Below are 26,270 nucleotides of genomic sequence, written 5' to 3' on the forward strand. Positions count from 1 at the left end.
GGGTTTCTCGATAACTTTGCAACTTAAGCTTTAACGATCATCTTAACTAACATTGCTTGTTATTTTATGATTGAGTAACACCTGGTTACCAAACCAGCACTTAGATCGCTCGTTAAAAAGTAGAACATAAGTGCTTCATTACCCGAGGTGCCCAGTCCAAAGGTGCTGAACACTTTGACCAGTATTTTCAGTAGTTTGTCTTCTAAAAATGAAAATAAGGTGGAAATACTGACAAACATGGAAGTTGTTTGTAACCTTGTCAAGGCGCTGAAATGTATTACCTATTACAGAATTTAATTAAAGGAATAATTATGGCTTTAGTAAGACATACCTGTGTGCCTCCCTGAAACCAGTGACAACTTCCCTGGTGCAATGAAGTGTGCGACCTCAGGATGGTGCCTCACCAGGTACAACGATATGTTTCAGAATGTATTTCTCATTCAAGACGTATAAGATTTCAGTATCAAATTGTTTTATATATTTACAAAGACAAAATTAATTAATGGTTCTTGTATTTGTTCTATCTTTAGTTTTAATATACATGATCAAAATTGGATTGGATGAGAATGCATTCTGTTCTCTAGCTGTAGATATCTTTAAAAATGCACCTTCCATTCTCACAATGCATTTCTGCCCCTGATAACCTCCACCCTGCTCCAGCAGGCCACTTTGCCTCTCATGATCAATGATGACTGCAAGCATTTTTGGGGAAGTGACGTCACTGCTCGGATGATCTGTGCTGGTGCCTCTGGTGCCTCTTCTTACATGGTGAATTTTACCCTTTATTTGCTAAGTTTTCTGAGATTGTAAAGATCTGACTAACCTATGTGTGTTTTAGGTTGATTCTGGTGGTCATCTATTCTGTTAGAAGGATGGAGTCTGGACTCTGGTTGGTATTGTGCTATGAGGAAGCAGCACCTGCTCAACCAGCATGCCTGGATTGACCAGATTATTGCTGCAAACTAAAGCAACTATTGCTATTGTATAGTTCTTGGTCATGGAGTTCATAAATAAAGTTTGATATTTGAAGCAAAGAAAATTAAAACACCTTTATTTTGTTTTGATGTGTACTGCACATGTTGTAATGCACAATATGTAGACAAAAAGATGGACATGTTTTAAAAGAAGGTATAAAACTTTGCAAGTCCAAGTAATCAGAATGTATATTCGATTAATTTGACTAATGAACTTGTGCTTAATGGTTACACCACACTTCTTTAAGTATGTATGGTATGAAAATGTTTTATAACAACAATAACATTTATTAGGAATGTAATAATTAAAAGGTAAAACTTTACCTTAAGGTTCTATTCGCTAACATTAGTTCATGCATTAGTTTAAATATATTATTTTACAGCATTTATTAATCTTAATGTTAGTTAATAAAAAAATGTATTGCTACTGAAGTTCATGTTAGTTAATTATTTAACTAATGATAACAAATACAACTTTTGATTTTAAAAATTTGTATATGTTTTAATTAACATACAGATTTATAAATGCTTGAAAGGTATTGCACATTGTTAGTTCATATTAAAATTATGTTAACAAATGGAACCTTTTTGTAAAGTGTTACCAATGAAATCTTATGCTGTTTGCTTAAACTGCTCATTCCCTGTTCTCGCAAAAGAAATGGAGGAAATCAAATTGACACACAAACGTTGGGTTTCCATGTTTTATGGGGACTTTCCATAGACATAATTGTTTTTATACTGTACAAACATCCAGTGAGGATCAGCCAGAGGAATCAGTTCCTTCAGTGCACTATTCAGACCAGATGAAAACCACCAGAGAGCAGTCTGGATAGTGCACGATTTTCGCTAGCTCTAAAAACTCATGGATGTGATCTTCAACTGGACGGTCCCCTTGCTTCAGAAGCAGAATTTTGACTGCTGCTAGATCCCATTTTTGGTCAGTCTTCTGTGAGGAGGCAGATAAGGAATGCGGATTGACCTATGTGATTTTCATAGGTAATTTGTTTTTATTTAGTTACAGAATACAGAATAATTTTTTTGCCACTGGGGGGGTCTTTCTACAGCATATTGTTATGAAATGCAGTGAGGTCTTTTGGATTCAACAAATTAAACGAAACTTCACTTCAGCCATCTCCATGTCATCAGTGTGATGCCAACTCTCTGCACTGAGTGGTCTTGAAACCATATGAAAGATCAGGTTGAGGATGTATGTGCTGATCCCTGAAAGTAAAATACATTTATTAGATGTACTGTCAGTATTCAAAGTATAATAATAATAATAATAATAATAATAATAATAATGAAAACAGAAAGAAATATATATCTCTCGTATTAAAGCTTGTATTAAATGTAAAAAATTTGACAAAATATATATATTTTATGACATTGTTTATATCATTGTTTTAAGGTCAAATACCCCATGTGACTTTCTTTTGTCATGGCTCTGATAATGTTTTTGGCAAGAATTCAGATGTGCTTTTAGGTGAAGGCCTTGGCTAAAACCCCATATGAACTGAATGTGGCATCTTAAACAAACAAAAAATCCATAATTATCATATTTTTGTAAATTACAATAAATCTACCAACACAAAATACTCACAAGTTGAGACACTGGAACATCCCCATCACTTCCTCTCTTTGACATTGTACATTTGACAGTCTCTTGAATAGAGATCAACACATCTCTTTATCAGTGTAGTCGGCTTAATTCAATGTTTGGCTCTGATGTGCTCCTGGAAACTTGTTTCGTTCTTCCCATGTTTTCTAGGTGCAAAGAAAAGTAAATATTATCATAACATATCATCAGGATTACCTACTAGTCAAACCAGAAAAGAGATTTTAGTGATTCAAGTGTAAAATTATTAGCGGAATATCGCAGGCGTGGGCGAAACAGTTTTGTCAAAGTTTCTTCCTTTAACTGAAATAAATAAAAAATAATTTAAAAGTAATCAAGAAATGTATGTATTTCTCTCTTTTTTCTCGTTTAAATTTGAAATTTCTGTAAGCGCGCGGCTTATATGTGCCGTTACGCCTGATAGGAGGGGGGACCCTAAATAACCTTTTCTTTCTAAGAGTGTACAGCTCACCTGTTGCAGTTAATAATTAAAAACCAAGAAGTCTGAGAAGTAATGGGTTTACTTTGTAAACTGCACTTAGATAATTGTCCAAAGACAATTGAGATATAAAATGTTCAATACAATGTTAATTAGCCTAGCAGGTCTGGAGCTTATGTACTTGGCACTGGCTTTTTAATACCACACTTTGTAAACATAACCCAGAAAATGGATTGCCTAAGAAAACAAAGAAAAAATTATTTTAAAAAAATTACAGATTGTTTTTTTTTTATACCAAGAACAAAATCATATTTTTTTAAGTATCCTCCTTACACATGAACACTTTTAAACAGACTGTAAATAAAGATAAGAAATTACTGCAATTAGACTAAAAGATATCAGTCCCAGACAGAATATGGGTACTTTTTCTGCATTGATTTTGAGGCGAAAATCTGAAGAATTATGTTGAAGGGATTTAAACATGCTAAATGGAGCTGAGAGTAGCTACTTTAGGCCATACTTTTTGGTAGTTGAGAACATTTTCAAATTAGCTTAAAATTTGAAAAGGGGTGGAAGATGTGTAGAACTTTTTTAAATGACAGGTTTTGCAATTTTGTGTTCTCAGATTCTGTCAGGGCCTACATCTACTGTACATGTACACTCACCTAAAGGATTATTAGGAACACATACTAATACTGTGTTTGACCCCCTTTCGCCTTCAGAACTGCCTTAATTCTACATGGCATTGATTCAACAAGGTGCTGAAAGCATTCTTTTGAAATGTTGGCCCATATCGATAGGATAGTATCTTGCAGTTGATGGAGATTTGTGGGATGCACATCCAGGGCACGAAGCTCCCGTTCCACCACATCCCAAAGATGCTCTGTTGGGTTGAGATCTGGTGACTGTGGGGGCCATTTTAGTACAGTGAACTCATTGTCATGTTCAAGAAACCAATTTGAAATGATTCGAGCTTTGTGACATGGTGCATTATCCTGCTGGAAGTAGCCATCAGAGGATGGGTACATGGTGGCCATAAAGGGATGGACATGGTCAGAAACAATGCTCAGGTAGGCCGTGGCATTTAAACGATGCCCAATTGGCACTAAGGGGCCTAAAGTGTGCCAAGAAATCATCCCCCACACCATTACACCACCACCACCAGCCTGCACAGTGGTAACAAGGCATGATGGATCCATGTTCTCATTCTGTTTACGCCAAATTCTGACTCTACCATCTGAATGTCTCAACAGAAATCGAGACTCATCAGACCAGGCAACATTTTTCCAGCCTTCAACTGTCCAATTTTGGTGAGCTCTTGCAAATTGTAGCCTCTTTTTCCTATTTGTAGTGGAGATGAGTGGTACCCGGTGGGGTCTTCTGCTGTTGTAGCCCATCCCCCTCAAGGTTGTGCGTGTTGTGGCTTCACAAATGCTTTGCTGCATACCTCGGTTGTAACGAGTGGTTATTTCAGGCAAAGTTGCTCTTCTATCAGCTTGAATCAGTCGGCCCATTCTCCTCTGACCTCTAGCATCAACAAGGCATTTTTGCCCACAGGACTGCCGCATACTGGATGTTATTCCCTTTTCACACCATTCTTTGTAAACCCTAGAAATGGTTTTGTGTGAAAATCCCAGTAACTGAGCAGATTGTGAAATACTCAGACCGGCCCGTCTGGCACCAACAACCATGCCACGCTCAAAATTGCTTAAATCACCTTTCTTTCCCATTCTGACATTCAGTTTGGAGTTCAGGAGATTGTCTTGACCAGGACCACACCCCTAAATGCATTGAAGCAACTGCCATGTGATTGGTTGATTAGATAATTGCATTAATGATAAATTGAACAGGTGTTCCTAATAATCCTTTAGGTGAGTGTATGTTCAAGCAAAACAGGACACAAAAGGTTAGAACTTGTGAAAATACTGTCATTGTTTTAGATAACTGCACATATGAACAAATATTCCTGAATAACAACAAATTACACTGTATCCACTCCAACCACTTAAAATGGAATAGATACAAAAGTTTTAACTTGAGGTATTGTAATTGCAGATATTCATTGTCGTGTGTTAAATTGTTGAAATAATGTTCTTGAAAGTTTGGTGGAAATAAAATGCCTCATTATGATTCCAATACTTCAGTATGCATCTTAAAAAAATAAAAAAAATTGATGAATGTGCCTGCCATATTTGGAGCTGACATTTTCATTATCATTAAATTAGCAATGTGACAATTAACCATGAGACTCACAACTGTTAATACAATGACTCTTAAAACATAAAAAAATGAACTTTTCTCTTACTATTTTTTCACCATCTCTGTTTCAATATTCTTTCAGAATGTTTTTTAAATTTTGCATTGTTTAAAAATAAAATATGCTGCTGCATTTCCCATTTGTACATTCGACAAAAGCACCTGCTAAATAAATAATTAAAGAGTCAGTTGCTCTCTGAAAAAAATATAACTAAATAAATAAACAAAAAAATTAATTAATGATTTTGAGAGGCTGACCTCTAAGTAATAAAAAAGAGAAAATGACAGAGCCATATCAGCATAAAGAATATTTAATCTTGGTACATAGAGTAAAATGGCTGTAGAAATGTTGGTGCACACTGTGATAATTTACATTTACAGCATCCGGTCCAGTTATTAATATTTATATAGGCAATATGTTACCTGAGGAGATTTACTGTACGTGCCCTGGGAACTGGTGCAGATGTGGACATAGAGGCCTTGAGAATGGGAAAACAGCTTTATCAGTTTGAATGGAAAAATAATCAGTCAAGTCAAGGTCATTGAGGTCAGCATAATGTATTTTTTTTTTTTAATATGTAATGAAAATTTATAGAGAGCTCAGTCAATAAGCTTGTTTGACAAGGGAACATTATTAATGTTTTGAAATAAACTTACAGCATATATTTGTGTGCAGTCGAATTAGCAGAGATTATTACAAGAAACAATACCAGCTGCTTGGTGACAGGTGAAATAAGTCATGTTCATTTCCAACACACAGCCAGTATCAACTATTTTCATTTACATAAGATTATCAGACATTCAAGTACAGTTTTTCTAAGGAAAATGTAAGAGAAGAATACAATTTTCAAGAGTCTGTAGAGAATTTTGAATCATTATGAATCTGAAAGTATAAAAGGCATTCAGTCTTTAGGTATTCACTGATGAAAAATGTACAGCTAATCTAAAGAATCCAGAAGACTGGTGAAGATGGAGCATCATCTTTGGTACACTGTAAAAAGTTTAACAGTCATTTCTTACTATAAAATACTGTATTTAGATTTGTACTTTAAAATAAATGCAGGCTAGGTAATTTTCTGTCATAACAAAACAAATGTGAAAAAAGAAATCATAATATCATACTGCATTGTGGGATTATTTGAAGTCACCATTATGGTGTTTAGTGTTCCCTTTGGATGGGAACTTTGGCTTATTTATTTCTGATTAATTTCTTCCAATTGGTGCAATAGTGTTTACAATCAGAATATGTTGCACTGTGCTGTTTGGAGAAATTTAGTTCAGTTTATTGATTTACTTATGCTGTGTTGGCTACCACTGTAAATTATAATTGAAAGTAAAGAAATATCGTACTGCCATTTTAAACATAATATGAAGGAGGGATGTTTGCAATACTAGTCTATGATATGATTGGTTTTATCTCTCATGAACTTTACAAAAAATATGTCAACCAAGCACAGACAGATATCAACTCTTAGCATATTTAACTCTGCGATGGTGACAGTTAACCAACACTTTTGATAAAAAAAAAATGTAAATAAAAAATACAGATGATCATTGTGATTCCACAATGCAGCATTGCTACATAAAGTAATTTCCTGGAACTGTTCACTGTTAAATCACAGTATACAGTTGTCTATTAATTGTAATAAATTCTTCTGTAATATACTGTGAAAGTCCTGCAACTAGTAGCCAGGAATATACTGTAAAAAATAATTTTTTACAGTGTAGAGGTAAAAAAGAAAAAGAAAAGAAAAAAAAAGAAACTGTCTTGCAGGGTGCAAAATATCCCACAGTGCCGAGATAAGACAGCCAGTCAGTGAGCAGTTCTTGGGTATATAAACCCCCATAGTTTACCAGACATCACCAAGTATCAGCAATGGCCTCACTCTGGATCCTCGCCTGCTTTGCCTTTGTTGGTGCAGCCTACGGTATGATCCCATTGTACATTTAATGAGACTCTTTATGTAAACCTTAAAGTCTTGCCTGAAGTTTTGTGAATTGTTTTGTGGAATTTTGATACTTTTGCAATGTTGATCTAATACAAATATTCACATCAACCATTAATATAAAGGTCAGATCAGTTGCAAGAGTCAAAACTTAATGTTCATATTGTAGAGACAGAAGCCAACATGCATGTGAATTAAGTCACTTTGATACACCTTTTTATCTTCCAGGCTGTGGCGTTCCTGCCATCTCCCCTGTTATCACTGGCTACTCCAGGATTGTGAATGGTGAGGAGGCACGTCCTCACTCCTGGCCCTGGCAGGTGTCTCTGCAGGTAAAAATTTGAATCTTTACATGGGGTAAATAATCTTGCTTTTAGTAAACTCAAATTGTTTGTGCATTTATTACATTACATTTATTGCAGGACTTCACTGGCTTCCACTTCTGTGGTGGTTCACTGATCAGTGAGAACTGGGTTGTGACTGCTGCCCACTGCGATGTGAGGTAAGACATATTAAAGATAAATAAACCTATTATATAACAGCAGAATGTTTTGCTAATAAAGATATAGTTGAATATGTTTTGGCAGAGTACAGCTTGTCCATTCAGTAATGACTTTAAAATAAATTCTGTGTTGCTCTAAAAGTTAAACAAGTTATAATCACATACAGCATACTCTTATGATACACTGGAATATACTGTAAATATTCCCAAAGTAAATAGTCCCAAAGACCTACTCCCAAAGTTAATATGGATTTGTTTTCTAAAAAGGACCTCTCACCGCGTCATCCTGGGAGAGCACGATCGTTCTTCCAACGCTGAGGCGATTCAGACCATGACTGTTGGCAAGGTGTGGAGACCGTTAATATCTGTCATTATATTGTGTATCTCACCTGAACCATTTAGGGGAGGCAGTCTTTAACAGAAACGTTTGTTAGTGCCTCTTCAGATGAAAACAGTTTTTAATATGTGAATGCTTCTTCCCAAAGGTCTTTAAGCACCCCAACTACAACAGCTTCACCATCAACAATGACATTACCCTGATCAAGCTGGCCTCTCCTGCTCAGCTCAACACACATGTGTCTCCTGTGTGCCTCCCTGAAACCAGTGACAACTTCCCTGGAGGCATGACTTGTGTGACCTCAGGATGGGGCCTCACCAGGTACAACGGTATGTTTCAAGATACCAGTATACCAAGATTTCAGTTCAAAATTGTATCCGTTTAATTTTAACAAAAACAATTTTTTTTTTTAGTTTTGATGACTAAAATTACATTTGTTTAAATATGCATTTTACAAGTAATTCATTACTTCACTCGCTTCTGTGACGTGAATCCGTTAACAGCTTTTACACCTTCCAATCTCTCATTGCGTTTCAGCCCCTGATACCCCCGCCCTGCTCCAGCAGGCTGCTCTGCCTCTTCTGACCAACGATGACTGCAAACGTTATTGGGGAAACAACATCACTGATCTGATGATCTGTGCTGGTGCCGCTGGTGCCTCATCTTGCATGGTGAGCTGTCCCAAATAATGAACTACTGGCCTCTAGTCAGCTTGTCCAGCCATTCACATTATTGCATTAATTATTTATTTTTCACCAGTGCTTAGTCATTTAAAGAAGACTGTATGATTACATTTTGGTGTTAGTGTAATTCTTTATAATTAATTTGACCTTTCAATCACACATGGCCTATCACGTTTAGCTACTTATTACAATATAGAGAAGAGTGACAGATGTCTAACATTTTGACATCAAACTGTCCTATGTGTGTTTCAGGGTGATTCTGGCGGTCCTCTGGTCTGTGAGAAGAATGGAGTCTGGACTCTGGTTGGCATAGTTTCATGGGGAAGCAGCACCTGCTCCACTTCCAGCCCTGGCGTGTACTCCCGTGTCACCAAGCTCCGTGGCTGGATTGACCAAACCGTTGCTGCAAACTAACCGCAATTTCTACTGTCTTAAAGTTTCGTAATTTTTATCATCAATAAAGATGTATGAAATCACTTTAGTTTCCCTTTTCCTGGATATATTAAGCTATTAAATAAGATGTATTATAGAAATAATACGTTTACTATACAAATATACAGTATCATTCATTACATATACTGACCAGAAATGTTATATGAAATTTGTCTCTTGGCAGTTTTAGTCCCACACGTGTCTTATATGAACTTACACATGGCATGTTCCATATGTTCACGTTACAATAAGGTTCCAAATGGTGAAAATACTTTTAAAGTATTTATTAATCATAATTTTAATTTCAACATATCCAAATACATTTTGAAAATAAAAGTTGAATTAGTTAACATAAGTTAATGCACTAGGAACTAACAATGAACAATTGTGTTTTTATGAACTAACATTAACAAAGATTAATAAATGTTGTAAAAAATATATAGTTGGTTGTTAGTTCATGATACCTAATGCATTTATTTATGTTAACGAATAGAACCTTATTGAAAAGTGTTACCACATGTAGAATTTGGTCAACCTTTTAGAGTGTGTGTGTGTGTGTGTGTGTCTGTGCAGTCGAATAGACTGTAGTTCCATTCAAATGTCAGATAATTATATACCATTCATGGCTGTTTCATTTCACACAGTTAAGCTGTCTGATATGATGTGTAATTACATGTTTGGCTATAGCATGAGAGTTTGATTATCAATCCTAAGTAGTCTGTACAATAAACACTGAACATTTGAGTACGGCAGCTATGCAGTGTGGTTAGTTCCTGAATTATTCAAATATTGAGTTATTTATATTCTATTAGTCACTTGACATTAAATGGATGTGCAATTAACTACCTCATCATAGGAGCCAAGGTTTCTATTAGTTCATTTCAAGTTGCTCCAGGTGTACTACAGGTAGGACTTTTTAACAGTGCAAAACACAGATGTAACAAACACAAACAAAAATGAAAGAAGTGCATTATTACATATACATTAAAATCTATAAAAAAAAATTAGTACAAAAAATAAGAAAAATACAGAAAGAAAAACTCCATAAAAAGAGAATACTAAAAGACACACTCAGTGTTTTATGTGTTTGAAAAAATGATCCATACCTGTATCAGAAAGCAAAAGAGCTTTCACTGCGTCTCAGACTTGGATGTGATGCCATCACCATGACATTAATCATAATTCAGCTGAGAAACACAGACACCTTGATTTATAAGGTTCTTTGAGGTAGGAGGTGAGGGACACATTGGAGGACGCAGCCTTCCGAATGAGACTCAGCCAGAGGTCGCATTTGTCGGCCGCATACGTCATCGAGGCTGCCAAGTTTCAGAAAAGTGAGGAGGACACTGCGAATGCAGCCTTCGAACGTGACCTTCTTTCATGGGAATTCGGAGGATGCATGAGCTGTATCCTTCGTGGGCATTCACAACCCACAATTCTTTGCTTCACCGGAAATAAAATAGTGCCAATTTGCCTATAAATATGTTCAAACGCATGTAATGTTAATTCCCAAGTTGAAGTACCTCACAAGACGGGTGCAGAGTATATAATATGTATTATTATATTAATATATAATTAAGCATTAGATTAAAAGTAGTACACCTGTAAAATATATTTTCCTTTCTCTTTACATCATTATAACTCTCCTAAAATGTACCTCATACATTCCCTTCCAGAGGGACTCTGTTCCCTTCTCACTCAAAGTGCTCCTGCTTGTTAAAGAGTGGCTTGCTGTCATAGCAACCATGTTACATTCCGTTTCCGTTTGTTAAAACGATAACCCTTCCTGTCGGAGTCCCAGACATAGCGCCGCTGCATTCATTAGTTTTGGAGGAGGACTCGTGTGGTGAGCATGTTGAAGGAAGCTCTGTGGCAGGAGGACGCAGAGAGATGACTGCAGAATTATAATATCTGTATAAAAACTACTTTTTATCATATTTTTTTATATTATTTTAATTTATTTATATTATGATTCTATAGTCATTGAGTTTAATAGATTTATAGGGATACTTGAATCTGTATAAAAATCACTGAAAATGTACTCACAAAAACAATATGCTGTATAAAGAATAATATTCTGAGTGTTTTACAGTTGGTTTCATGTCTCTAGGTCAAATGGTCATTGAGTTTAACGGAATTAGAAAATTGCAAACATTTACATTAGCCTACTATATTTATTTGAAAACATGTAGAATGTAAATTCCACAAATAAAGCCTTGTGTCACGATCCCCTGTTGTCTGCCCCGTGTTTCACTTGTCAACTGTTTTAAACTCCATTTCCCATGATTCCCGGCCCTCATCACTGCCAGCCCTGTGTTATTGTTCACACCTGATTGTCATTTTGTCATTATCTTGTCTGTGTATTTAAACCCTGCTGTTCCTCCATTCCTCTGTCGATCGTTGTTTGTAGATTTTTGATGTCGATGTTCAGCCCAGTTTACCCTGTTCATGTACCCTTTGATTTTTTTCATGTTTTTGTTTCATTTTTCCCATCGTGGATGTTTCCTTCGTTCCTGTCTGTCTTGTTTTCACCTTTATAAATAAAACCCGCATTCCTCGTCTGCCTCCTCCTACTAACGTTACACCTTGTGTCATGAAAGGTATATTTTTAAGAAAATGTCATATTAGTTGTGATGTCATAATATCAAATGGTTAAATTATTTATAGGGCTAATAAAATTGATATGAAAAAAAAACAATCTCTTTATATATATATATATATATATATATATATATATATATATATATATATAGCTTTGTGCTAGGCAAAGAAAACCTACTCATGAATGTCCAGGTTGGTTTGGCTTGAAAATGTGATTTGCACGGAGAGTTTAATGATTATAACAATCATTATTGTCACAAATGTCAAATATAAAACTAATTTTACCACACTCAGAAATACAGGGCATAGGCCTATGTGATTTGTATTTGAAGCTTGAAGTTCCTGCCAATGATCAAATTGTCAATATTAAAAATAAAAAAAATGACAGCAACGGAAAAAAACCTGCACCAAGCAAGCACAAACGAACGAGTCAGAGAATGATTGCATTGGACGAGATGAGGTCACAGATCCTGGAGATAATTCACAAATTAACTGTCACAAATATTGCATGGCGTGCTGTTGGCATCAAGCCTGGTGAAATGTAGCCACACTTTTGATCTTTTCCACATCTTTTACATCTATGAGGTTTGGGACGGATACACTACAGCCTCACGTGTGAGCCGCGTCTCTGGGCGTAACCGGCGTAAACTAGTGTTATTCCTTGATGCCTAAACACAACGAATCACCGGAACTTTCATCATGCTTATCACTGAAGTTGACGAGATGAACCCTTTAGGTATCGAAATTTGGTACCGAACGACAAGACATTTTTTTGATACTCGATAATTTAGAGGCAATTCGGTCGGTGCCTAAAATGTATCGAACTCGATACATCCCTAGTCCTAGCACGCAGCCTTTCAAACGAGACACAGCCATAGTCCTGATCAGTGGACAGAGACAACTCACACAAACACACGTTTACTTAGCTTTCTAAATGAAGACTGACATACAAAAGACCTATTGTTTTTATAAACAACTATTCTAAAAACTATAGTACACCCAAACTCAAGCCTTGATCCTACTGCTAAAAGAAAACATTTAGCTAAAAAAAAAAAAAAAAAACTGTATTTAAAGGTTTTGTCAAATTCAGTTTATTTCTGGGAACAAATGTGTCCCCAAACTGCAAGTAACTGTAACACACCCATGCAGACAATATACCAAAACAGGGATAAATACACTTTAGTTAACTGTCTTGGATAATGGTGTCTGTTTAAATTAGCTACTGTAAAATGTACGCAGTTAGAGCATACAGATGTTTTCTTGGTTGAATGGCACAAACAAAAATTTTCAAACAGCTTTACTGTATTCTCTCTTTGTCTGTCATTGGATGAACTAACAAACAGTCCCGCACTAAACTCCCACCATTGGTTGAGCTAATGCTGCTATGTTGGGCTGGTCGGGATGATCAAACAAACAAAGCACTGATGTGATCACAGAGGCACAGTGTTTACACTTTTCTGCACTTTAAAATGTTTTCCCGTCAAAAAACAGAAAGGAACTGGCAGCAAGGTTGCCAGCAAGTTACTGTAAAATTTAAGTTGTCTAGCTGTTGCTGAAATTTACAGTTTGCTACTGTTTTTCAAATACAGCATAAAGCTGTAGTTGCCAGCATTATACTGTAAAAATACAGTGTTTTACTGTTGTTGAAATTAACAGCTAAATACTGTTTTTACAGCTACACTATACAACTGTAATTCAGCAGCACAGGCTCTAGCGGTCAAATTACATACTATCTACTGTTGTTGAAATTAACAGATAAGTTCTCAGCATGCACTGTGACATGAAGAAATGTATTTACTATTTACTGGTTTATTGTGACGTTGTTTTTGTTGCAGTCTAAGTTACTTGTATTTGAATGTTCAGCTTTTACATTTTTATGTAAAAGTATGTTTGTTAACTGTTCAATCCTGGCAACATTTTGTACAGTACATCAGTACATTGCTTCACTTTTTTATTTGACTCATTAGACAGACACGTTAAGGCTGATGTGAGATGAACAGAGGAGTTGGTCAGAAACATCATGAACACTAACTATGTGCCACAAACCTTTTCAAAAAACAAAATATTTTCATGGGGGTTTTTAAAACATACATTTCAAAATGTCACTAGCTTTCACCAAGCTGATAGCATGATTTTGTATATTCATTTCCCCCTAATGCCTTGCAAACAACAGCTATTTACTGTAAAACTAGTCACTTCACAGTGAGCCTGCTCTTGATCTCCCAGAATACAACATTTATGACAGCAAACTACTGTATTTAAGAATCACAGTATATTGCTGTAGGAATCTTGCCATAAAATTACAGCATTTTTTTTTTTGTGTGTGAGTATTAACCCTATAAATGGTTTATTTATAGTTGTCTGCATATTAAGCTGGGAGAGGAAAATGTATTTCAACAATTTTTACATTAGTACAACATTTTTGTAAAATACTATGAGAATACAAAAAGCAAGCACTGGGTAACAACAAAACTTTAGGAGAAATACCTCACTATATATACTGAATAGACACAGTATTAACTAAAGAATGTGAGTGAAATTACTGCAGAAGTACTTAATTGCACACAATATAGTTGTACATTTGATTACATTTTTTTTTTAAAGAGATTCTTCCTGGTTCAGGAATTGGTTAGTCCATGTGCAAAGTACTTATTTTTACAGTATACTACAGAAAACAAAATTTATGCAAACATACCATCAGGGTTGGGAGGGTCACTTTTGAAATTTATTTCACTACAGATTACAGAATACATGCTGTATTTCGTTAGATTACTCAAGGTCAGTAACTTATTCTAAATACTTTGGATTACTTCTTCAGCACTGGTAGATTTTTTTCACTTGGTTTGACTATAAAAACTCTGCCAGTACAGTAAGACAAAATACACATGTTAAAAATACATTAAAATACATTACCTAAATATCTTATGCAGTGTTGTCAATTTCATTGATCTTGTTTTAAAATTTTTTAGATATTTTTACTTGAAAACAATACAAAAATTATGATCAAGAATATGATTTTTGCCCTAATATCAAAAGGTTTTACTAGAAAAAATTAATTGTCCAACGTGAATTTTCTTAACAAAAATATATGATCGTGTCTGGTTTATTTCTATTTCTTCTGCTCCAAACTTACTTCTCTGTCTGCTCGTATGAATGTAACACATCATAAGAAAATGTTTCACTGCTGTTCAAATGCACTTTGGATCGCATAATTTTATGTCAGGGGTGTAAAACTCAACGTCAGAGTCCAGCAGAGTTTAAACTGAGTTTGACACCCCTGATTTATATGTATAAATGTTTCCATCTGAAAGAACTAATATTAAATGAAACAAATGACAATAAAATGCAAAGTAATCTCTTCAGAAATCAAAATACTTTTTTAATGTAACTGTATTCTAATGACTAATTATTTAAATTGTAACTGTAGTGGAATACATTGGAATATGTATTTTAAATATGTAATCCCGTCACATGTATTCCGTTACTCCCCCACCCTGCAGACCATATATCAAAATGGCAGTTGTTGGAGGGCAGCAAAAAACAGTGTTAAAGTTAAACTTTATTCCAGATTTTTTGCTTTGGTTCTGCATACACTAAATGTTTTTAATAGGCTGCACACACAAACTTACAGATCTAAGACAATCTGTCACAGTTCAGTAAACATATATTACGATAACACTGTCGCTTTTAGTTCCATTTTAAATGACGAACGTTCTATCAATGTAAGTCAATGGGAATTTCAATGCACATGGATAGAAGTATTTTTGAAAAATATGGTTAAAATAATCTATAATCGCAAGAGATGTAGAATCCAGTCACATCTGTAGCCTATAAAAAGCTATTTTACTCTACATGGAGCTGGGGTTTCTTATTGGGCCACCATAAGATCACATAATCAGACAAATACAATTCATTTTTATCTCAATAATCCCCGTATCAGACACTTTCACTCTGATGTGAATCAGACTCACACCAGTGAATCATGGCTTCCTGTGAACAGGGTTTTTCTGCAATGGCAACAGTAACCATAAAAGTATTGCATTTGGATGATGCTGCATCTACGCCAATATAAGTCGTTATAAGTTAAAGCAGAACATAAAAAACTGTGAGTGCACCAGTTTTATTTATTTATTTATTTTTTAAGTATAACGTTTAAAAAAATAATTAAATAATAGCTAGCACACCAAATGCTGAACGCAATGTACGCTAAACAGTTTGGGCTGAGCTCATTGCAGAAGTGTAATATTTAGGGCAAGAGGTTTAGAACAGTAGTGTAGTCTAGAGCATAGGCAGGCATATCTTTCTTAGGATTTTCCATACAGCCACATAAAAAAATTGACGGTACGTTGAGTGAATTGTGTGTGTGTGTGGGCTGTGGGGAAACATGGTTTATGGCTATGAATTCAGTAGCCTATATATCTCTGTATGGTTATATTAATTTGCTTGGTATGACAAACTGACATGGTTATGAATGGCAACCAGAATGTGTTTTAGTGTCATTATTAAGATTGCTACAAAGGTTGCTACATTGCTGCTTCCTAAAGCCTGATACATGAAGATGTAGTAGACACGGATGCATGGGGAGCATAATATCTAAGTATAAGTGTGTGTGAGTGAGTGTGTGTAATGTTTAACTGTCATTGGATGATTTCTCATCAACTGGTTCCTGCTTTTATTTTATCCCATGATACTCTTTTTCCTGCCTAATTAAGATGATTTCAGTTCACATCCTGCTCTTTGAAACACATAATCGACATATTTGAACAAATAATGGACTGAGTGTTTCTTCTTAAAGAGAGTTCACAGAAATCTATTTAAGTTTCATGTGAAAATAACATACCTTTCCCTGGTGAACACCAAACAAGCCTTTCCATTTATCTTATAGGTTGTTTATGGCAAGAAGAGTGTCCAGTGAACTTTACCATGACATCAGAAGCTGGTCTGAGTTCTCAATGAATACACAACAAGGCTGCAGCCTTTCAGAAACCAGTGCCCCTTAATAAATGGAGCAACGTACTTTTCTCCACTTAATTTTTGGCTGAGATCTACATAGATTTCATTGTAAAAATTTGCTATTTGTCGACAGCCATTATTAATATATTATTTAACAACTATAATTAAAGCGTTCAATGACGGGGTGTTACTGAGGTAAAGCAAGTAATATCCGGCTGCTCATGTGACCTTAAAGCTGAAGTGTGTCACTTTTGGTCTGAGTAAATATAATTTCTCCTAACCCAGCCTAATATGCAGAGACAACCCATTCATAGGTTAATTTTCTCTAAAATGTTAAACACTTTTTTGTACATACGTATGATTGGCTCTAGTGGTGCATTTCATATTTATCATGGTGGAGCCCATGAATGTGCACCATATGAAGAATAAAGCAGCTTTTTCTCAGACTGATATGCATAGTGTCTTCATCTCATGTGAGTGTGCATCATTTAACAATATATCTAATATTACTATTTATTCAGTTTAAAAGTTTAGCAATTGGCAAATAAAATAAAATAAATAATAATAAAAATCTCTGAGTGCACCTTTAAAGGGATGTAATAAAAAATATTTAATCATACTCACTCTCATTCCATCTCAGCTCTGTTGGTCCTCACTAGGCAAATAAATGGCGGCCAGAACTTTGAAGCTCAAAAAGCACGTAAAGGAAACAAAAGTAATCCATACGACTACAGTGGTTAAGGCCAGGTTTTAAGAAGCGACATGTTGAGTGTGGGCGAGAGACAGATTAATATTGCAATCCTTTTTTTTTACACTATAAATCAAAATTTTCACATTCTTCTTCTTTTGTTTTTTGGTTATTCCCAATCTTCAAGCATCCACCTACTGGTCAGGCTAACGAAAGTGTAGATTTATAGTACACAAATAAAGTAATTGCATTACTTGTTACTAAGGGGCTGCATTCAATTAGAAAACATTTTACATTATATTTCTATTTTAAATTCACTATTGTTTTATATAGAATTGTTCTATATTCTATACAGTATTTAACACAATAACATCAGAACTGTAATTACATTAATGAAAAATAAAGAGTTATCGCTTACATTAACTTTTCAATTAAAAAGAAATTTAATTAAAGTAATTAATTACTAAGTAATGCATTACACACACACACACACACACACACACACACACACACACACACACACACACACACACACACACACACACACACACACACGTAGTGTTTCCATGTTTTATGGGGACTTTCCATTGACATAATGGTTTTTATACTGTACAAACTTTATATTCTATCCCCTAAACCTAACCCTACCCCTAAACCTAACCCTCACAGAAAACTTTCTGCATTTTTACATTTTCAAAAAACATAATTTTGTATGATTTATAAGCTGTTTTCCTCATGGGGACCGACAAAATGTCCCCACAAGGTCAAAAATTTCGGGTTTTACTATCCTTATGGGGACATTTGGTCCCCACAAAGTGATAAATACACGCTCACACACACACGCACGCACGCACGCACGCACGCACACACACACACACACACACACACACACACACACACAGTTTCTGAAAACATTACATTATCATTCGTACATTCATTTAAATTGCTTCTCATATTTCTTCAGTATCGTGTGGGGCTGGTCTGAGATCAGTGTGTAAGCTCTGATGGTCAGATGTTCGGTCACATGAGTGAGTGAGTGTGTGTATGTATGTACATCCGGGTATACTCAGCAACCCTCCGCACTGACAGCATTAGAAGGATAAATCCCTCTCTCTTTAACTAGCATCCCTGTAGTCTGATTTTCTCACAATGCCTTTCTCTGAATTATATTTTAATGTGGATAATGGTTATCTGGAGGGGCTGGTGAGAGGTTTTAAGGCCGGTATTTTATCTCAGGCGGATTATTTGAACCTCGTTCAATGTGAAACATTGGAAGGTGAGTCGAATGTTTGTGTTGCTCCTGGCTCACCTGTGTCCGTTTACTTTGACATTTCCACATACAGTTGTGTGTGTTTATGGATATATTGTCGTCATTTATCGACACAGTACCATATTTGCTCATCAAACACCACATGTACATATATATCTATAGAAGCACAGCTACTGTCAGCTAGCCTGAATCTTTAGCCAGCTCAGATACCTTCAGTGTTTAAATCCTCTTCAGCATCTCTTGCATTCCTCATGTTGCTCTTTCCTGACATGAAGAAGAAAACAAATGCCGGTGATCATTGTTGTATTTAGTTGAATGGCCTTTAAATATGAATGTTAACTAACAGTGATTCTTTCAGCCCCAACGTCAATGTATCTAGACATTCTGGTCTGTTCACTGATATCATGTACTGTTTTACATTATATTACACAAACGAAGAATTGTCCAGATCACAGCTTTATATCAAACATGCCATACACTACTCATGCTTATATTTAAAATGCCACTATTTAACCTTACGGACTGACGCGTCGGTTAGGACATCGTCGGTTCTGATTAAAACATGATTTTCTACGTTTTTAAAACGTTAAGACCGACCAGCCGTAGTTGGTGAATCGTTAATCTCAGTGATCGAGGTATTTAGTGAATGTTTTTGACGGTAAATGCAGGCGGTGAATCGCTGATGGTGCGCGAGCCGCTGCTGCTTGTCATGTGATGTCTCATGACGTCAGTACTGTAGGATGTGCAGAATCGCATTCAGCTTGTGCTGCATTATTTTTCACATTTTACAACGACACACGTCAATTCGAGATCATTCAAATAATTCAGATAAATTCAAAAATATTTAAACATGGAAGGAATGAGCGCTAGGTTTGTATCTCCCTTTAGGAAGTGATGGCTTGTTATAGTTGTGACTCGCATGGAATTTGTTTTGCTGTATTTTAAGGAACTGGAAATGGTGTAAAAGACTTCCGAGAAGAATATAGTAATCCCTGCCAGAACTCAATCTTTTGTTGTATGCCATATCAGCATTTATTTAAATCAATAAAGGGATATTATCGAATTTGCTTTAATTTCTCCTTAGACCTGAAGCTTCACTTGCAGAGCACTGACTATGGAAGCTTTCTGGCCAATGAAGCCTCCCCACTCACCGTCTCCGTCATTGATGACAAACTGAAAGAAAAGATGGTGGTAGAGTTCTGCCATATGAGGAACCAGTCTTATGAGCCTCTGGCCAGCTTCATGGATTTCATCACGTGAGTGTTGTCAAATAACACTACTTCAACCCTGTTGCTTTTTTCTTGAAACTGAAATGTGTAATTTTGGTGCCACTAGTGACAATATACAGATTTGCAAAAATATATATTCTTTTCAAACAGATTTCTGAATACACCATCCATCCTCTATTGGTTGAACAAACAGATATTCCTGCCTAAAACTCATGCAATTGGTTAAGCCAATGTTGCAGTGTCAGGCTGGACGGGCCTCTCAAAACAAACAGAGCAATGTTGAATGTGCAATAGAGCCACAGTGTTAACACTTTTCGTGGAAATCAACCTATGAATAAATCACTTATAGTTGTCTGTGCATCTTAAGCTGGTGTAAGAGAAAGTATTTCAACAGGAAAAATATTATGCACAGCATCAGCTCTGGTTCACAGCATGTGTGGTGTGACGTATATTACTCAGCTCCAGATTTATTTGGTGATTGTCATGAAACCATGATGGACATTTTACCCCCAATTCTCATTAACTTAATGCAAAAAGAAAAAGTCATAATGATATTTTTATTGCCAAAATGTGAAAAAATATAGTTACAATTTTTAAACATTTACCCATCATTGTACCACTCCCTTGGTACTGTCTTTCATTATTTCATTATTGATTTTAATAAAAAATATATATAAATATTGTACAACAGCACCTTTATTTACTGTAAATGTCAGGTAGGTATCCTCAGAATTGTGTCAATTCATAAAATCCTTCAAAATCTTTCTTATTTTGTTTTATAGATTTGAGGTTAAATATGACTATGACATTTCCTTGACAGGTTTCTTGAGAATCACCCTATTGTGTTCAAGAGACCAATTAAGATTTGTGCTTGTTTTTGATGGCCATATTTTTGATATTGATAATGACTAGGTTTTTAGAAATAATTTAGGGACCTTTTTTAAGAGCACAAGCGTTAAGTGCAGCGCTATGCCATAAGTTCTAAGCATGAATTCAGTGGGCATGGCCATGACATTTTTGTATTTTTGTGTAAGCATTTGGTAAGTCTAGGCGCAAGTAGGTTTGGTGAAATCATATACGCTATGTGCAAATGCGCTGGATTAAGTGCAGTTTGATTCTGAGGTTTTCTCCAGTTATTCTTCCACCGTCTGCATCCTATTATAGCCTATTGTTCATTCCCTCAAGCACCAGCAATATAAACCAAGACAGCACATTCATAAGAAATTAGTAGTGTAAATGCACTGTATGCAATGAAATAGAAGAATTGAAAATTACGTTAATTTTTGCATTTAATGCGTCCTTGATGATTGTCGGGCACATTTCTATGACAGCGGCACGCTCCCTTTATACGCATGGGAAATGTGATTCTCCTCAGATTTTGGATGTATACTGCGTTAAATTACAGAGAATTTAAATATTAAATAAATAATTTTCATCCACTGACACAAATCATGGCTAGTATTAACAGTGATGGTACCGTTCGATTTTGATAAAAAAAAAATGTTAATACATTTATTGAAACTAAAAAATTTAATGACAAATATTTCTTAATTGAAATTACACTTCAAACGACATGAAAATATAATCAAAATAATGAAGTGGTCAAAAAAATTATAGCCTTCCAATTCCAAACATTTTACTCTTTCCAACTTCTTCCACCGGCCCATTTTGCAGTGACTTAAAAATCACACTACGACAACAGGTGAAAAAATACATTTAGACCTACAAATTAAACCATAAATACAATTGTAAATTTAAACATCATAATAATAATTGATTGTTGTATATAAAACATCTACAACTTTTATTGTCAGGGACATAATTTGATGTTCCACTATATTTTCAGAGTTTGGACATTTACTTTATTACCACCTGCTGGTGGAAGCTCCAAACTGCAAATGTAGGAGCTGAGTTTGAAACTTTTAAACACATGTGGTTTTCAAACATCTTACCGCAACAAGCTATTTCTCAGGAAAATAACAAATTGCGCTTTGCGGCACTTCATTAACATATGATACACCCACAGATTGCGCACATGCACCCACAAATGCGCAAACACTCCCACACACGCCACTTTGCGCTGGCATGAAAATTGCCATTAGAATTAGCAATGTCACGAAAATTGGTTAAGATGTGGCGCATGGTCAAGACACATTAAAGAACTTGGATATCAGCTTCTTAGAGAAGCTCTTTTCTGTTTTTCTGCTTTTGCAGGTACAGCTACATGATTGATAATGTCATTCTGCTGATCACTGGAACTCTACATCAGCGGGCCATCTCAGAGCTGGTACCCAAGTGCCACCCTCTCGGCAGCTTTGAACAAATGGAGGCGGTGAACATTGCCCAGACTCCAGCAGAACTCTACAATGCCATCCTAGTGGATACACCACTTGGTAAGAATTATTCAAACACACAATTAGTCAAACACACAAATCACGTGCACTTCATGCCATCAGATGAAAGTCAGTGATTTGAAAACCTGGCAATTTGAAAATGTGACATTTGACAACACATAAACGTTTTGTATTTATTATACTGATGTGCACATCCCTGCATTACATTTAATAGCAACCTGTTTTTATTTCAGCTGCTTTCTTTCAGGACTGCATCTCTGAGCAGGATTTGGATGAGATGAACATTGAAATAATAAGGAACACCCTTTACAAGGTCAGTCCTTTCATGTTAAGTCTTGTGTGAGAATTTTCTCCTGACAAAAATGCATAATTTAAATAAGTAAAGAAACCTGATGTTTTGTATGTGCTTAAAGGGGAAATCGTTCATCTCAGGTATAGAGCTTTATAGTATATTTCCGTAAACATGTTTGGATTTTGAATCACTCCCGTATGACCCCCTCTTTCTATGTGCTAAAACATGAAGATTCAGGCTTCGTTAAAAACTCTTAATTTCAGCAAACAATCTCAGCCCTCTGATTCAACACTTTAATATAGCTGTGTATGAAATCACCCCCTATCTTCTTATAGGACACTTTTTTTGGTGTCCAATAAGGTTCCGAAACCAACATTTTGGCTTTGGTACGATACCAGCCCTGGTACCTCAGTATCGATACTTGGCCAACAAATAAAAAGCCTCAGATTTTTTATGAAATTACACTGAAAATTACTTGATTAAAATAACTGCTTAAGGTCAAATTCGGCATTTTCCTTTAAACATTTTTTTTATGTCATGTTAAATGTTTTAATGAAATGTTATGATCAAATGGTGCTTAATAAAATTAATACATATACAGCTTTAATAATATGAAATATAATTTTTGCCCACAATGCACTCTGATTTTGAGTGTACAGCTGATGTACACTCGCTGGCAGTATATTGCCCAAAATTGTCTCCAATGCCTGGTGAATACGTCAGTGTCTGAATTCAAGCAAAAATGTAATTAGTTGTGGTCTTGCATTCATTGCCATTCACGTTTACATAACTATGATTCTACTTCCAATCTGCAAACCCAGATATGTGAAAAGGGTCCATAACCAAGAAACCATGAGTAGGGGTTGACCTGTTGTGTTTGCTTTCTATATCAGGCTTATTTGGAGGCCTTCTATAAATTCTGCTCCTCATTGGGTGGAACAACTGCTGATACTATGTGCCCAATTCTGGAGGTGTGTAAATACAGATTATTTAGTTGTAGTGTTTTGGTGATTAGTAATTATGTGAATTGTTAATGTGAATTGTTGTCAAGGCAAATATGACATTTTGATGAAAGCCAAACAATGGTTTCAGCATCACACACTAGTGTCTGATCTGTTTTCATTGATGTCAACAGCATAAAAAAAGATATGCCTAAAAGAATACTTATTTAAATAATGTTTTTTTTATTGAGACTGTCTGGTATTCTGAGAAATATCCCCTTGATTTTATATAAGTTTGAGGCAGACAGAAGGGCTTTCATTATTACCATTAACTCCTTTGGTACGGAGCTCTCCAAAGAAGACAGAGCCAAACTTTTCCCTCACTGTGGCAAGCTCTACCCAGAGGGTCTGGCACAACTGGCTCGTGCCGATGATTATGAGCAGGTCAAAGCTGTGGCCGACTACTACCCTGTAAGTATTGATGTTGACCTGAAGAGGTTAACACTAACATTTCATAATGTTTGTAATGTAGATGATGTCCTATCTAATATGCTTAGCTGTACTAAGAGCCATATTTTATATGAAGTGCACATAGCTTGTACCTTAAGTATTTTTGGCCAAACAATTATTTGAATATTGATGTTGAGTGCATGTTGCTTCAGGAATACAAGCTTCTCTTTGAGGGTGCTGGCAGTAACCCAGGAGACAAAACACTTGAGGATCGCTTTTTCGAGCATGAGGTGAGTGAAATTCAGAGAGATTTTTTTATGTTAGCAAGATTTGGCTCCTTTAAAATACTCTGCTGATATGATAACATTGGTAATGTGTTTGCAGGTGAAGCTTAATAAGCTGGCCTTCCTGAACCAGTTTCATTTCAGTGTGTTCTATGCATACGTCAAGTTGAAGGAACAAGAGTGCCGGAACATTGTGTGGATTGCAGAGTGCATCGCCCAAAGGCATCGGGCTAAAATTGACAACTACATCCCCATATTCTAATGGTACATAACATGACTCTTGAATAGTGATCCACATGGCATGTGTTAACTGTGCTGTTTGAGGTTTGTAAACATAATGTTTCTGTCTCATACCTTGTCCTTGCACTACACCACTGTTTTCTTTCATTGTGATTCTCTTTTTCCGGTAAAGAATCTTTAAAATTTTTGTCTGACGAAATGTTACGTCCGAGTATAATGCAGTGCTCCAAGCTACCAAATCATAGCAGATTTACCCCCCCCCCCATACTTGTTTCAATGTAGAAATGCATCGTTCCTTTGTGATGTAATGAATCACAATACCCGAGATGACACCTGACATCCCATTGCAAGGGAAAATAGTCTCATTCGGTGGTAAAAGCTTGTAAAGGAGATTTATGTTTTTAGTCTAAGATCTTATTGTGATATACTCTTCCAGTGTACGTGTAAGGCTGAGGAAATAATATATTCATCATTATTTTTGTTGTATGTGTTTCATTTATGTTTTTTTTTTTTTTTTTACATATTTCTTTTCAAGTAATGTACACTTCCAGATTACAAACTCACTAATCTCAGTCCTTTTAGAAGGTCCATTATCTACATCTGATTGTGAGTTAGAGAATAATTGATAATCTAGACAATGGGATTAACCTTTCAAAAGAGGATAACTGGGGCTTTATGTGGGGAAAAAATATATTATTTTGTATGTATAGATTATTTATTCTGCTTGTTTGTTAAAATGAGACTTGTGTGCTTCCCATTTGTAAATTAATGCAAAAATTTGTGCTGATTTAATTTATGGCGTAAATTAAATTTTATGATTGAACTTGCTCTAGCTGTCTTGCAATGTAAAACTGCTTGTACTGTTGTAACAATATTGTGTGTTTTAAGGGATATCAATGAAATATAATATATATGTACACACAGTAATTCTGCACTATTTTTTTACTGCCTTTAACGTGCTGATTAACAAAAACCAGTCATTATTGCATGTTGTAAAACTGCACAATTTACTCTGAATCTACTCAGATTGACTATGGTTGCATTAGTTTACCACCAGATGGTGTAACAACCCCAGCCATCCCTTATCAATATGTGCCGTTGCAGTTTGACTTGCACTTGACTGGTTTTGCATAAACGTCAGACTTGTTTGTTCCAGCAAGGGCTTTAGAATTTACATTCACATTTTAATTTTGTCAGGTGTGCAGTTAAACACATAGATACTAGCTAAAATGTAATTACTGTATCTTACTCAGAGTTTTTTTTTTTTTTATGTTTATTAAAAACCTTTTTAGTTATGGTATGAAATGTGCCATTGTGTTGAGGTGACTCAGTTTGAGAATGTGGCGTGCTAGTTGGCAGGAAGACTGGTGTGCCAAAAACCAACGTGAGGTCTCCAATGATGCTGTGTTTACATTAACGCTGTTACTTTCTGTACTCAGCCAAAAGCTAAGCTATACTTACTGTAAACACGTGCACTTTGCCAGCGAATTACTGAAAGAGATTAGTCTTTTTTTAAATACCTGGCTCAGTTTGAACATGTTGAATGGTTGGTTATCTAATGTTTTCAAACAGTAGATAAGAAATGGTCTCAGGGCTTAGTGGTGTCCTAAAACACCCACGCAGTACACAGAGTTGCATATTTCTGTACGGATAAATATTTTTTTATTTGGGATCACTTCCGTGTGACCCCCATCTGCGCTCTTTCTATGCGCTAGAAGCATTAAGATTCAGGCCTCATTAAAGCCTCTTAATTGCTGCGAACAATCACAGCCTTTTAGCGCTGC

The 26,270-nt window shown here is 35.7% G+C and overlaps 2 protein-coding genes and 1 long non-coding RNA gene across 3 annotated transcripts; 2 read left to right on the forward strand and 1 right to left on the reverse strand.

The window, feature by feature from the left end:
- Positions 1 to 2,034: 2,034 nt before the first annotated feature.
- Positions 2,035 to 6,981, reverse strand: LOC127634001 (uncharacterized). Its single transcript, XR_007969307.1, has 3 exons — positions 5,708 to 6,981; positions 2,575 to 2,738; positions 2,035 to 2,195 (listed from the first exon to the last, which is right to left on the reverse strand). It is a non-coding gene; the product is annotated as an uncharacterized LOC127634001 (long non-coding RNA).
- Positions 6,982 to 7,064: 83 nt separating this feature from the next.
- LOC127633711 (chymotrypsin A-like) lies at positions 7,065 to 9,228 on the forward strand. Its single transcript, XM_052113018.1, has 7 exons — positions 7,065 to 7,212; positions 7,459 to 7,562; positions 7,653 to 7,732; positions 8,000 to 8,078; positions 8,218 to 8,398; positions 8,607 to 8,740; positions 9,005 to 9,228. Exons 1-7 carry the CDS (start codon positions 7,161 to 7,163, stop codon positions 9,164 to 9,166), a joined length of 792 nt encoding a protein of 263 aa, XP_051968978.1. The 5' UTR covers positions 7,065 to 7,160; the 3' UTR covers positions 9,167 to 9,228.
- A 9,253-nt stretch (positions 9,229 to 18,481) lies between these two features.
- Positions 18,482 to 25,757, forward strand: LOC127633419 (V-type proton ATPase subunit d 1-like). The gene is made up of 8 exons (XM_052112537.1): positions 18,482 to 18,702; positions 19,781 to 19,952; positions 22,140 to 22,318; positions 22,513 to 22,592; positions 23,465 to 23,542; positions 23,807 to 23,983; positions 24,175 to 24,252; positions 24,347 to 25,757. Exons 1-8 carry the CDS (start codon positions 18,576 to 18,578, stop codon positions 24,506 to 24,508), a joined length of 1,053 nt encoding a protein of 350 aa, XP_051968497.1. The 5' UTR covers positions 18,482 to 18,575; the 3' UTR covers positions 24,509 to 25,757.
- Positions 25,758 to 26,270: the final 513 nt, after the last annotated feature.

This window comes from Xyrauchen texanus, chromosome 1 (genome assembly GCF_025860055.1).
Source record: "Xyrauchen texanus isolate HMW12.3.18 chromosome 1, RBS_HiC_50CHRs, whole genome shotgun sequence".
Lineage (NCBI taxonomy): Eukaryota > Metazoa > Chordata > Actinopteri > Cypriniformes > Catostomidae > Xyrauchen > Xyrauchen texanus.

Bases quoted from the DNA above. Each gene is read 5' to 3' on its own strand.
- LOC127633419 (XM_052112537.1), top strand. From the start codon at position 18,576: ATGCCTTTCTCTGAATTATATTTTAATGTGGATAATGGTTATCTGGAG. The intron at 19,953-22,139 runs GTGAGTGTTGTC...CTGCTTTTGCAG, and splicing joins AGCTTCATGGATTTCATCAC to GTACAGCTACATGATTGATA. The intron at 22,593-23,464 runs GTCAGTCCTTTC...TTTCTATATCAG, and splicing joins TAAGGAACACCCTTTACAAG to GCTTATTTGGAGGCCTTCTA.
- LOC127633711 (XM_052113018.1), top strand. From the start codon at position 7,161: ATGGCCTCACTCTGGATCCTCGCCTGCTTTGCCTTTGTTGGTGCAGCC. The intron at 7,733-7,999 runs GTAAGACATATT...TTTTCTAAAAAG, and splicing joins GCTGCCCACTGCGATGTGAG to GACCTCTCACCGCGTCATCC. The intron at 8,079-8,217 runs GTGTGGAGACCG...TTCTTCCCAAAG, and splicing joins AGACCATGACTGTTGGCAAG to GTCTTTAAGCACCCCAACTA.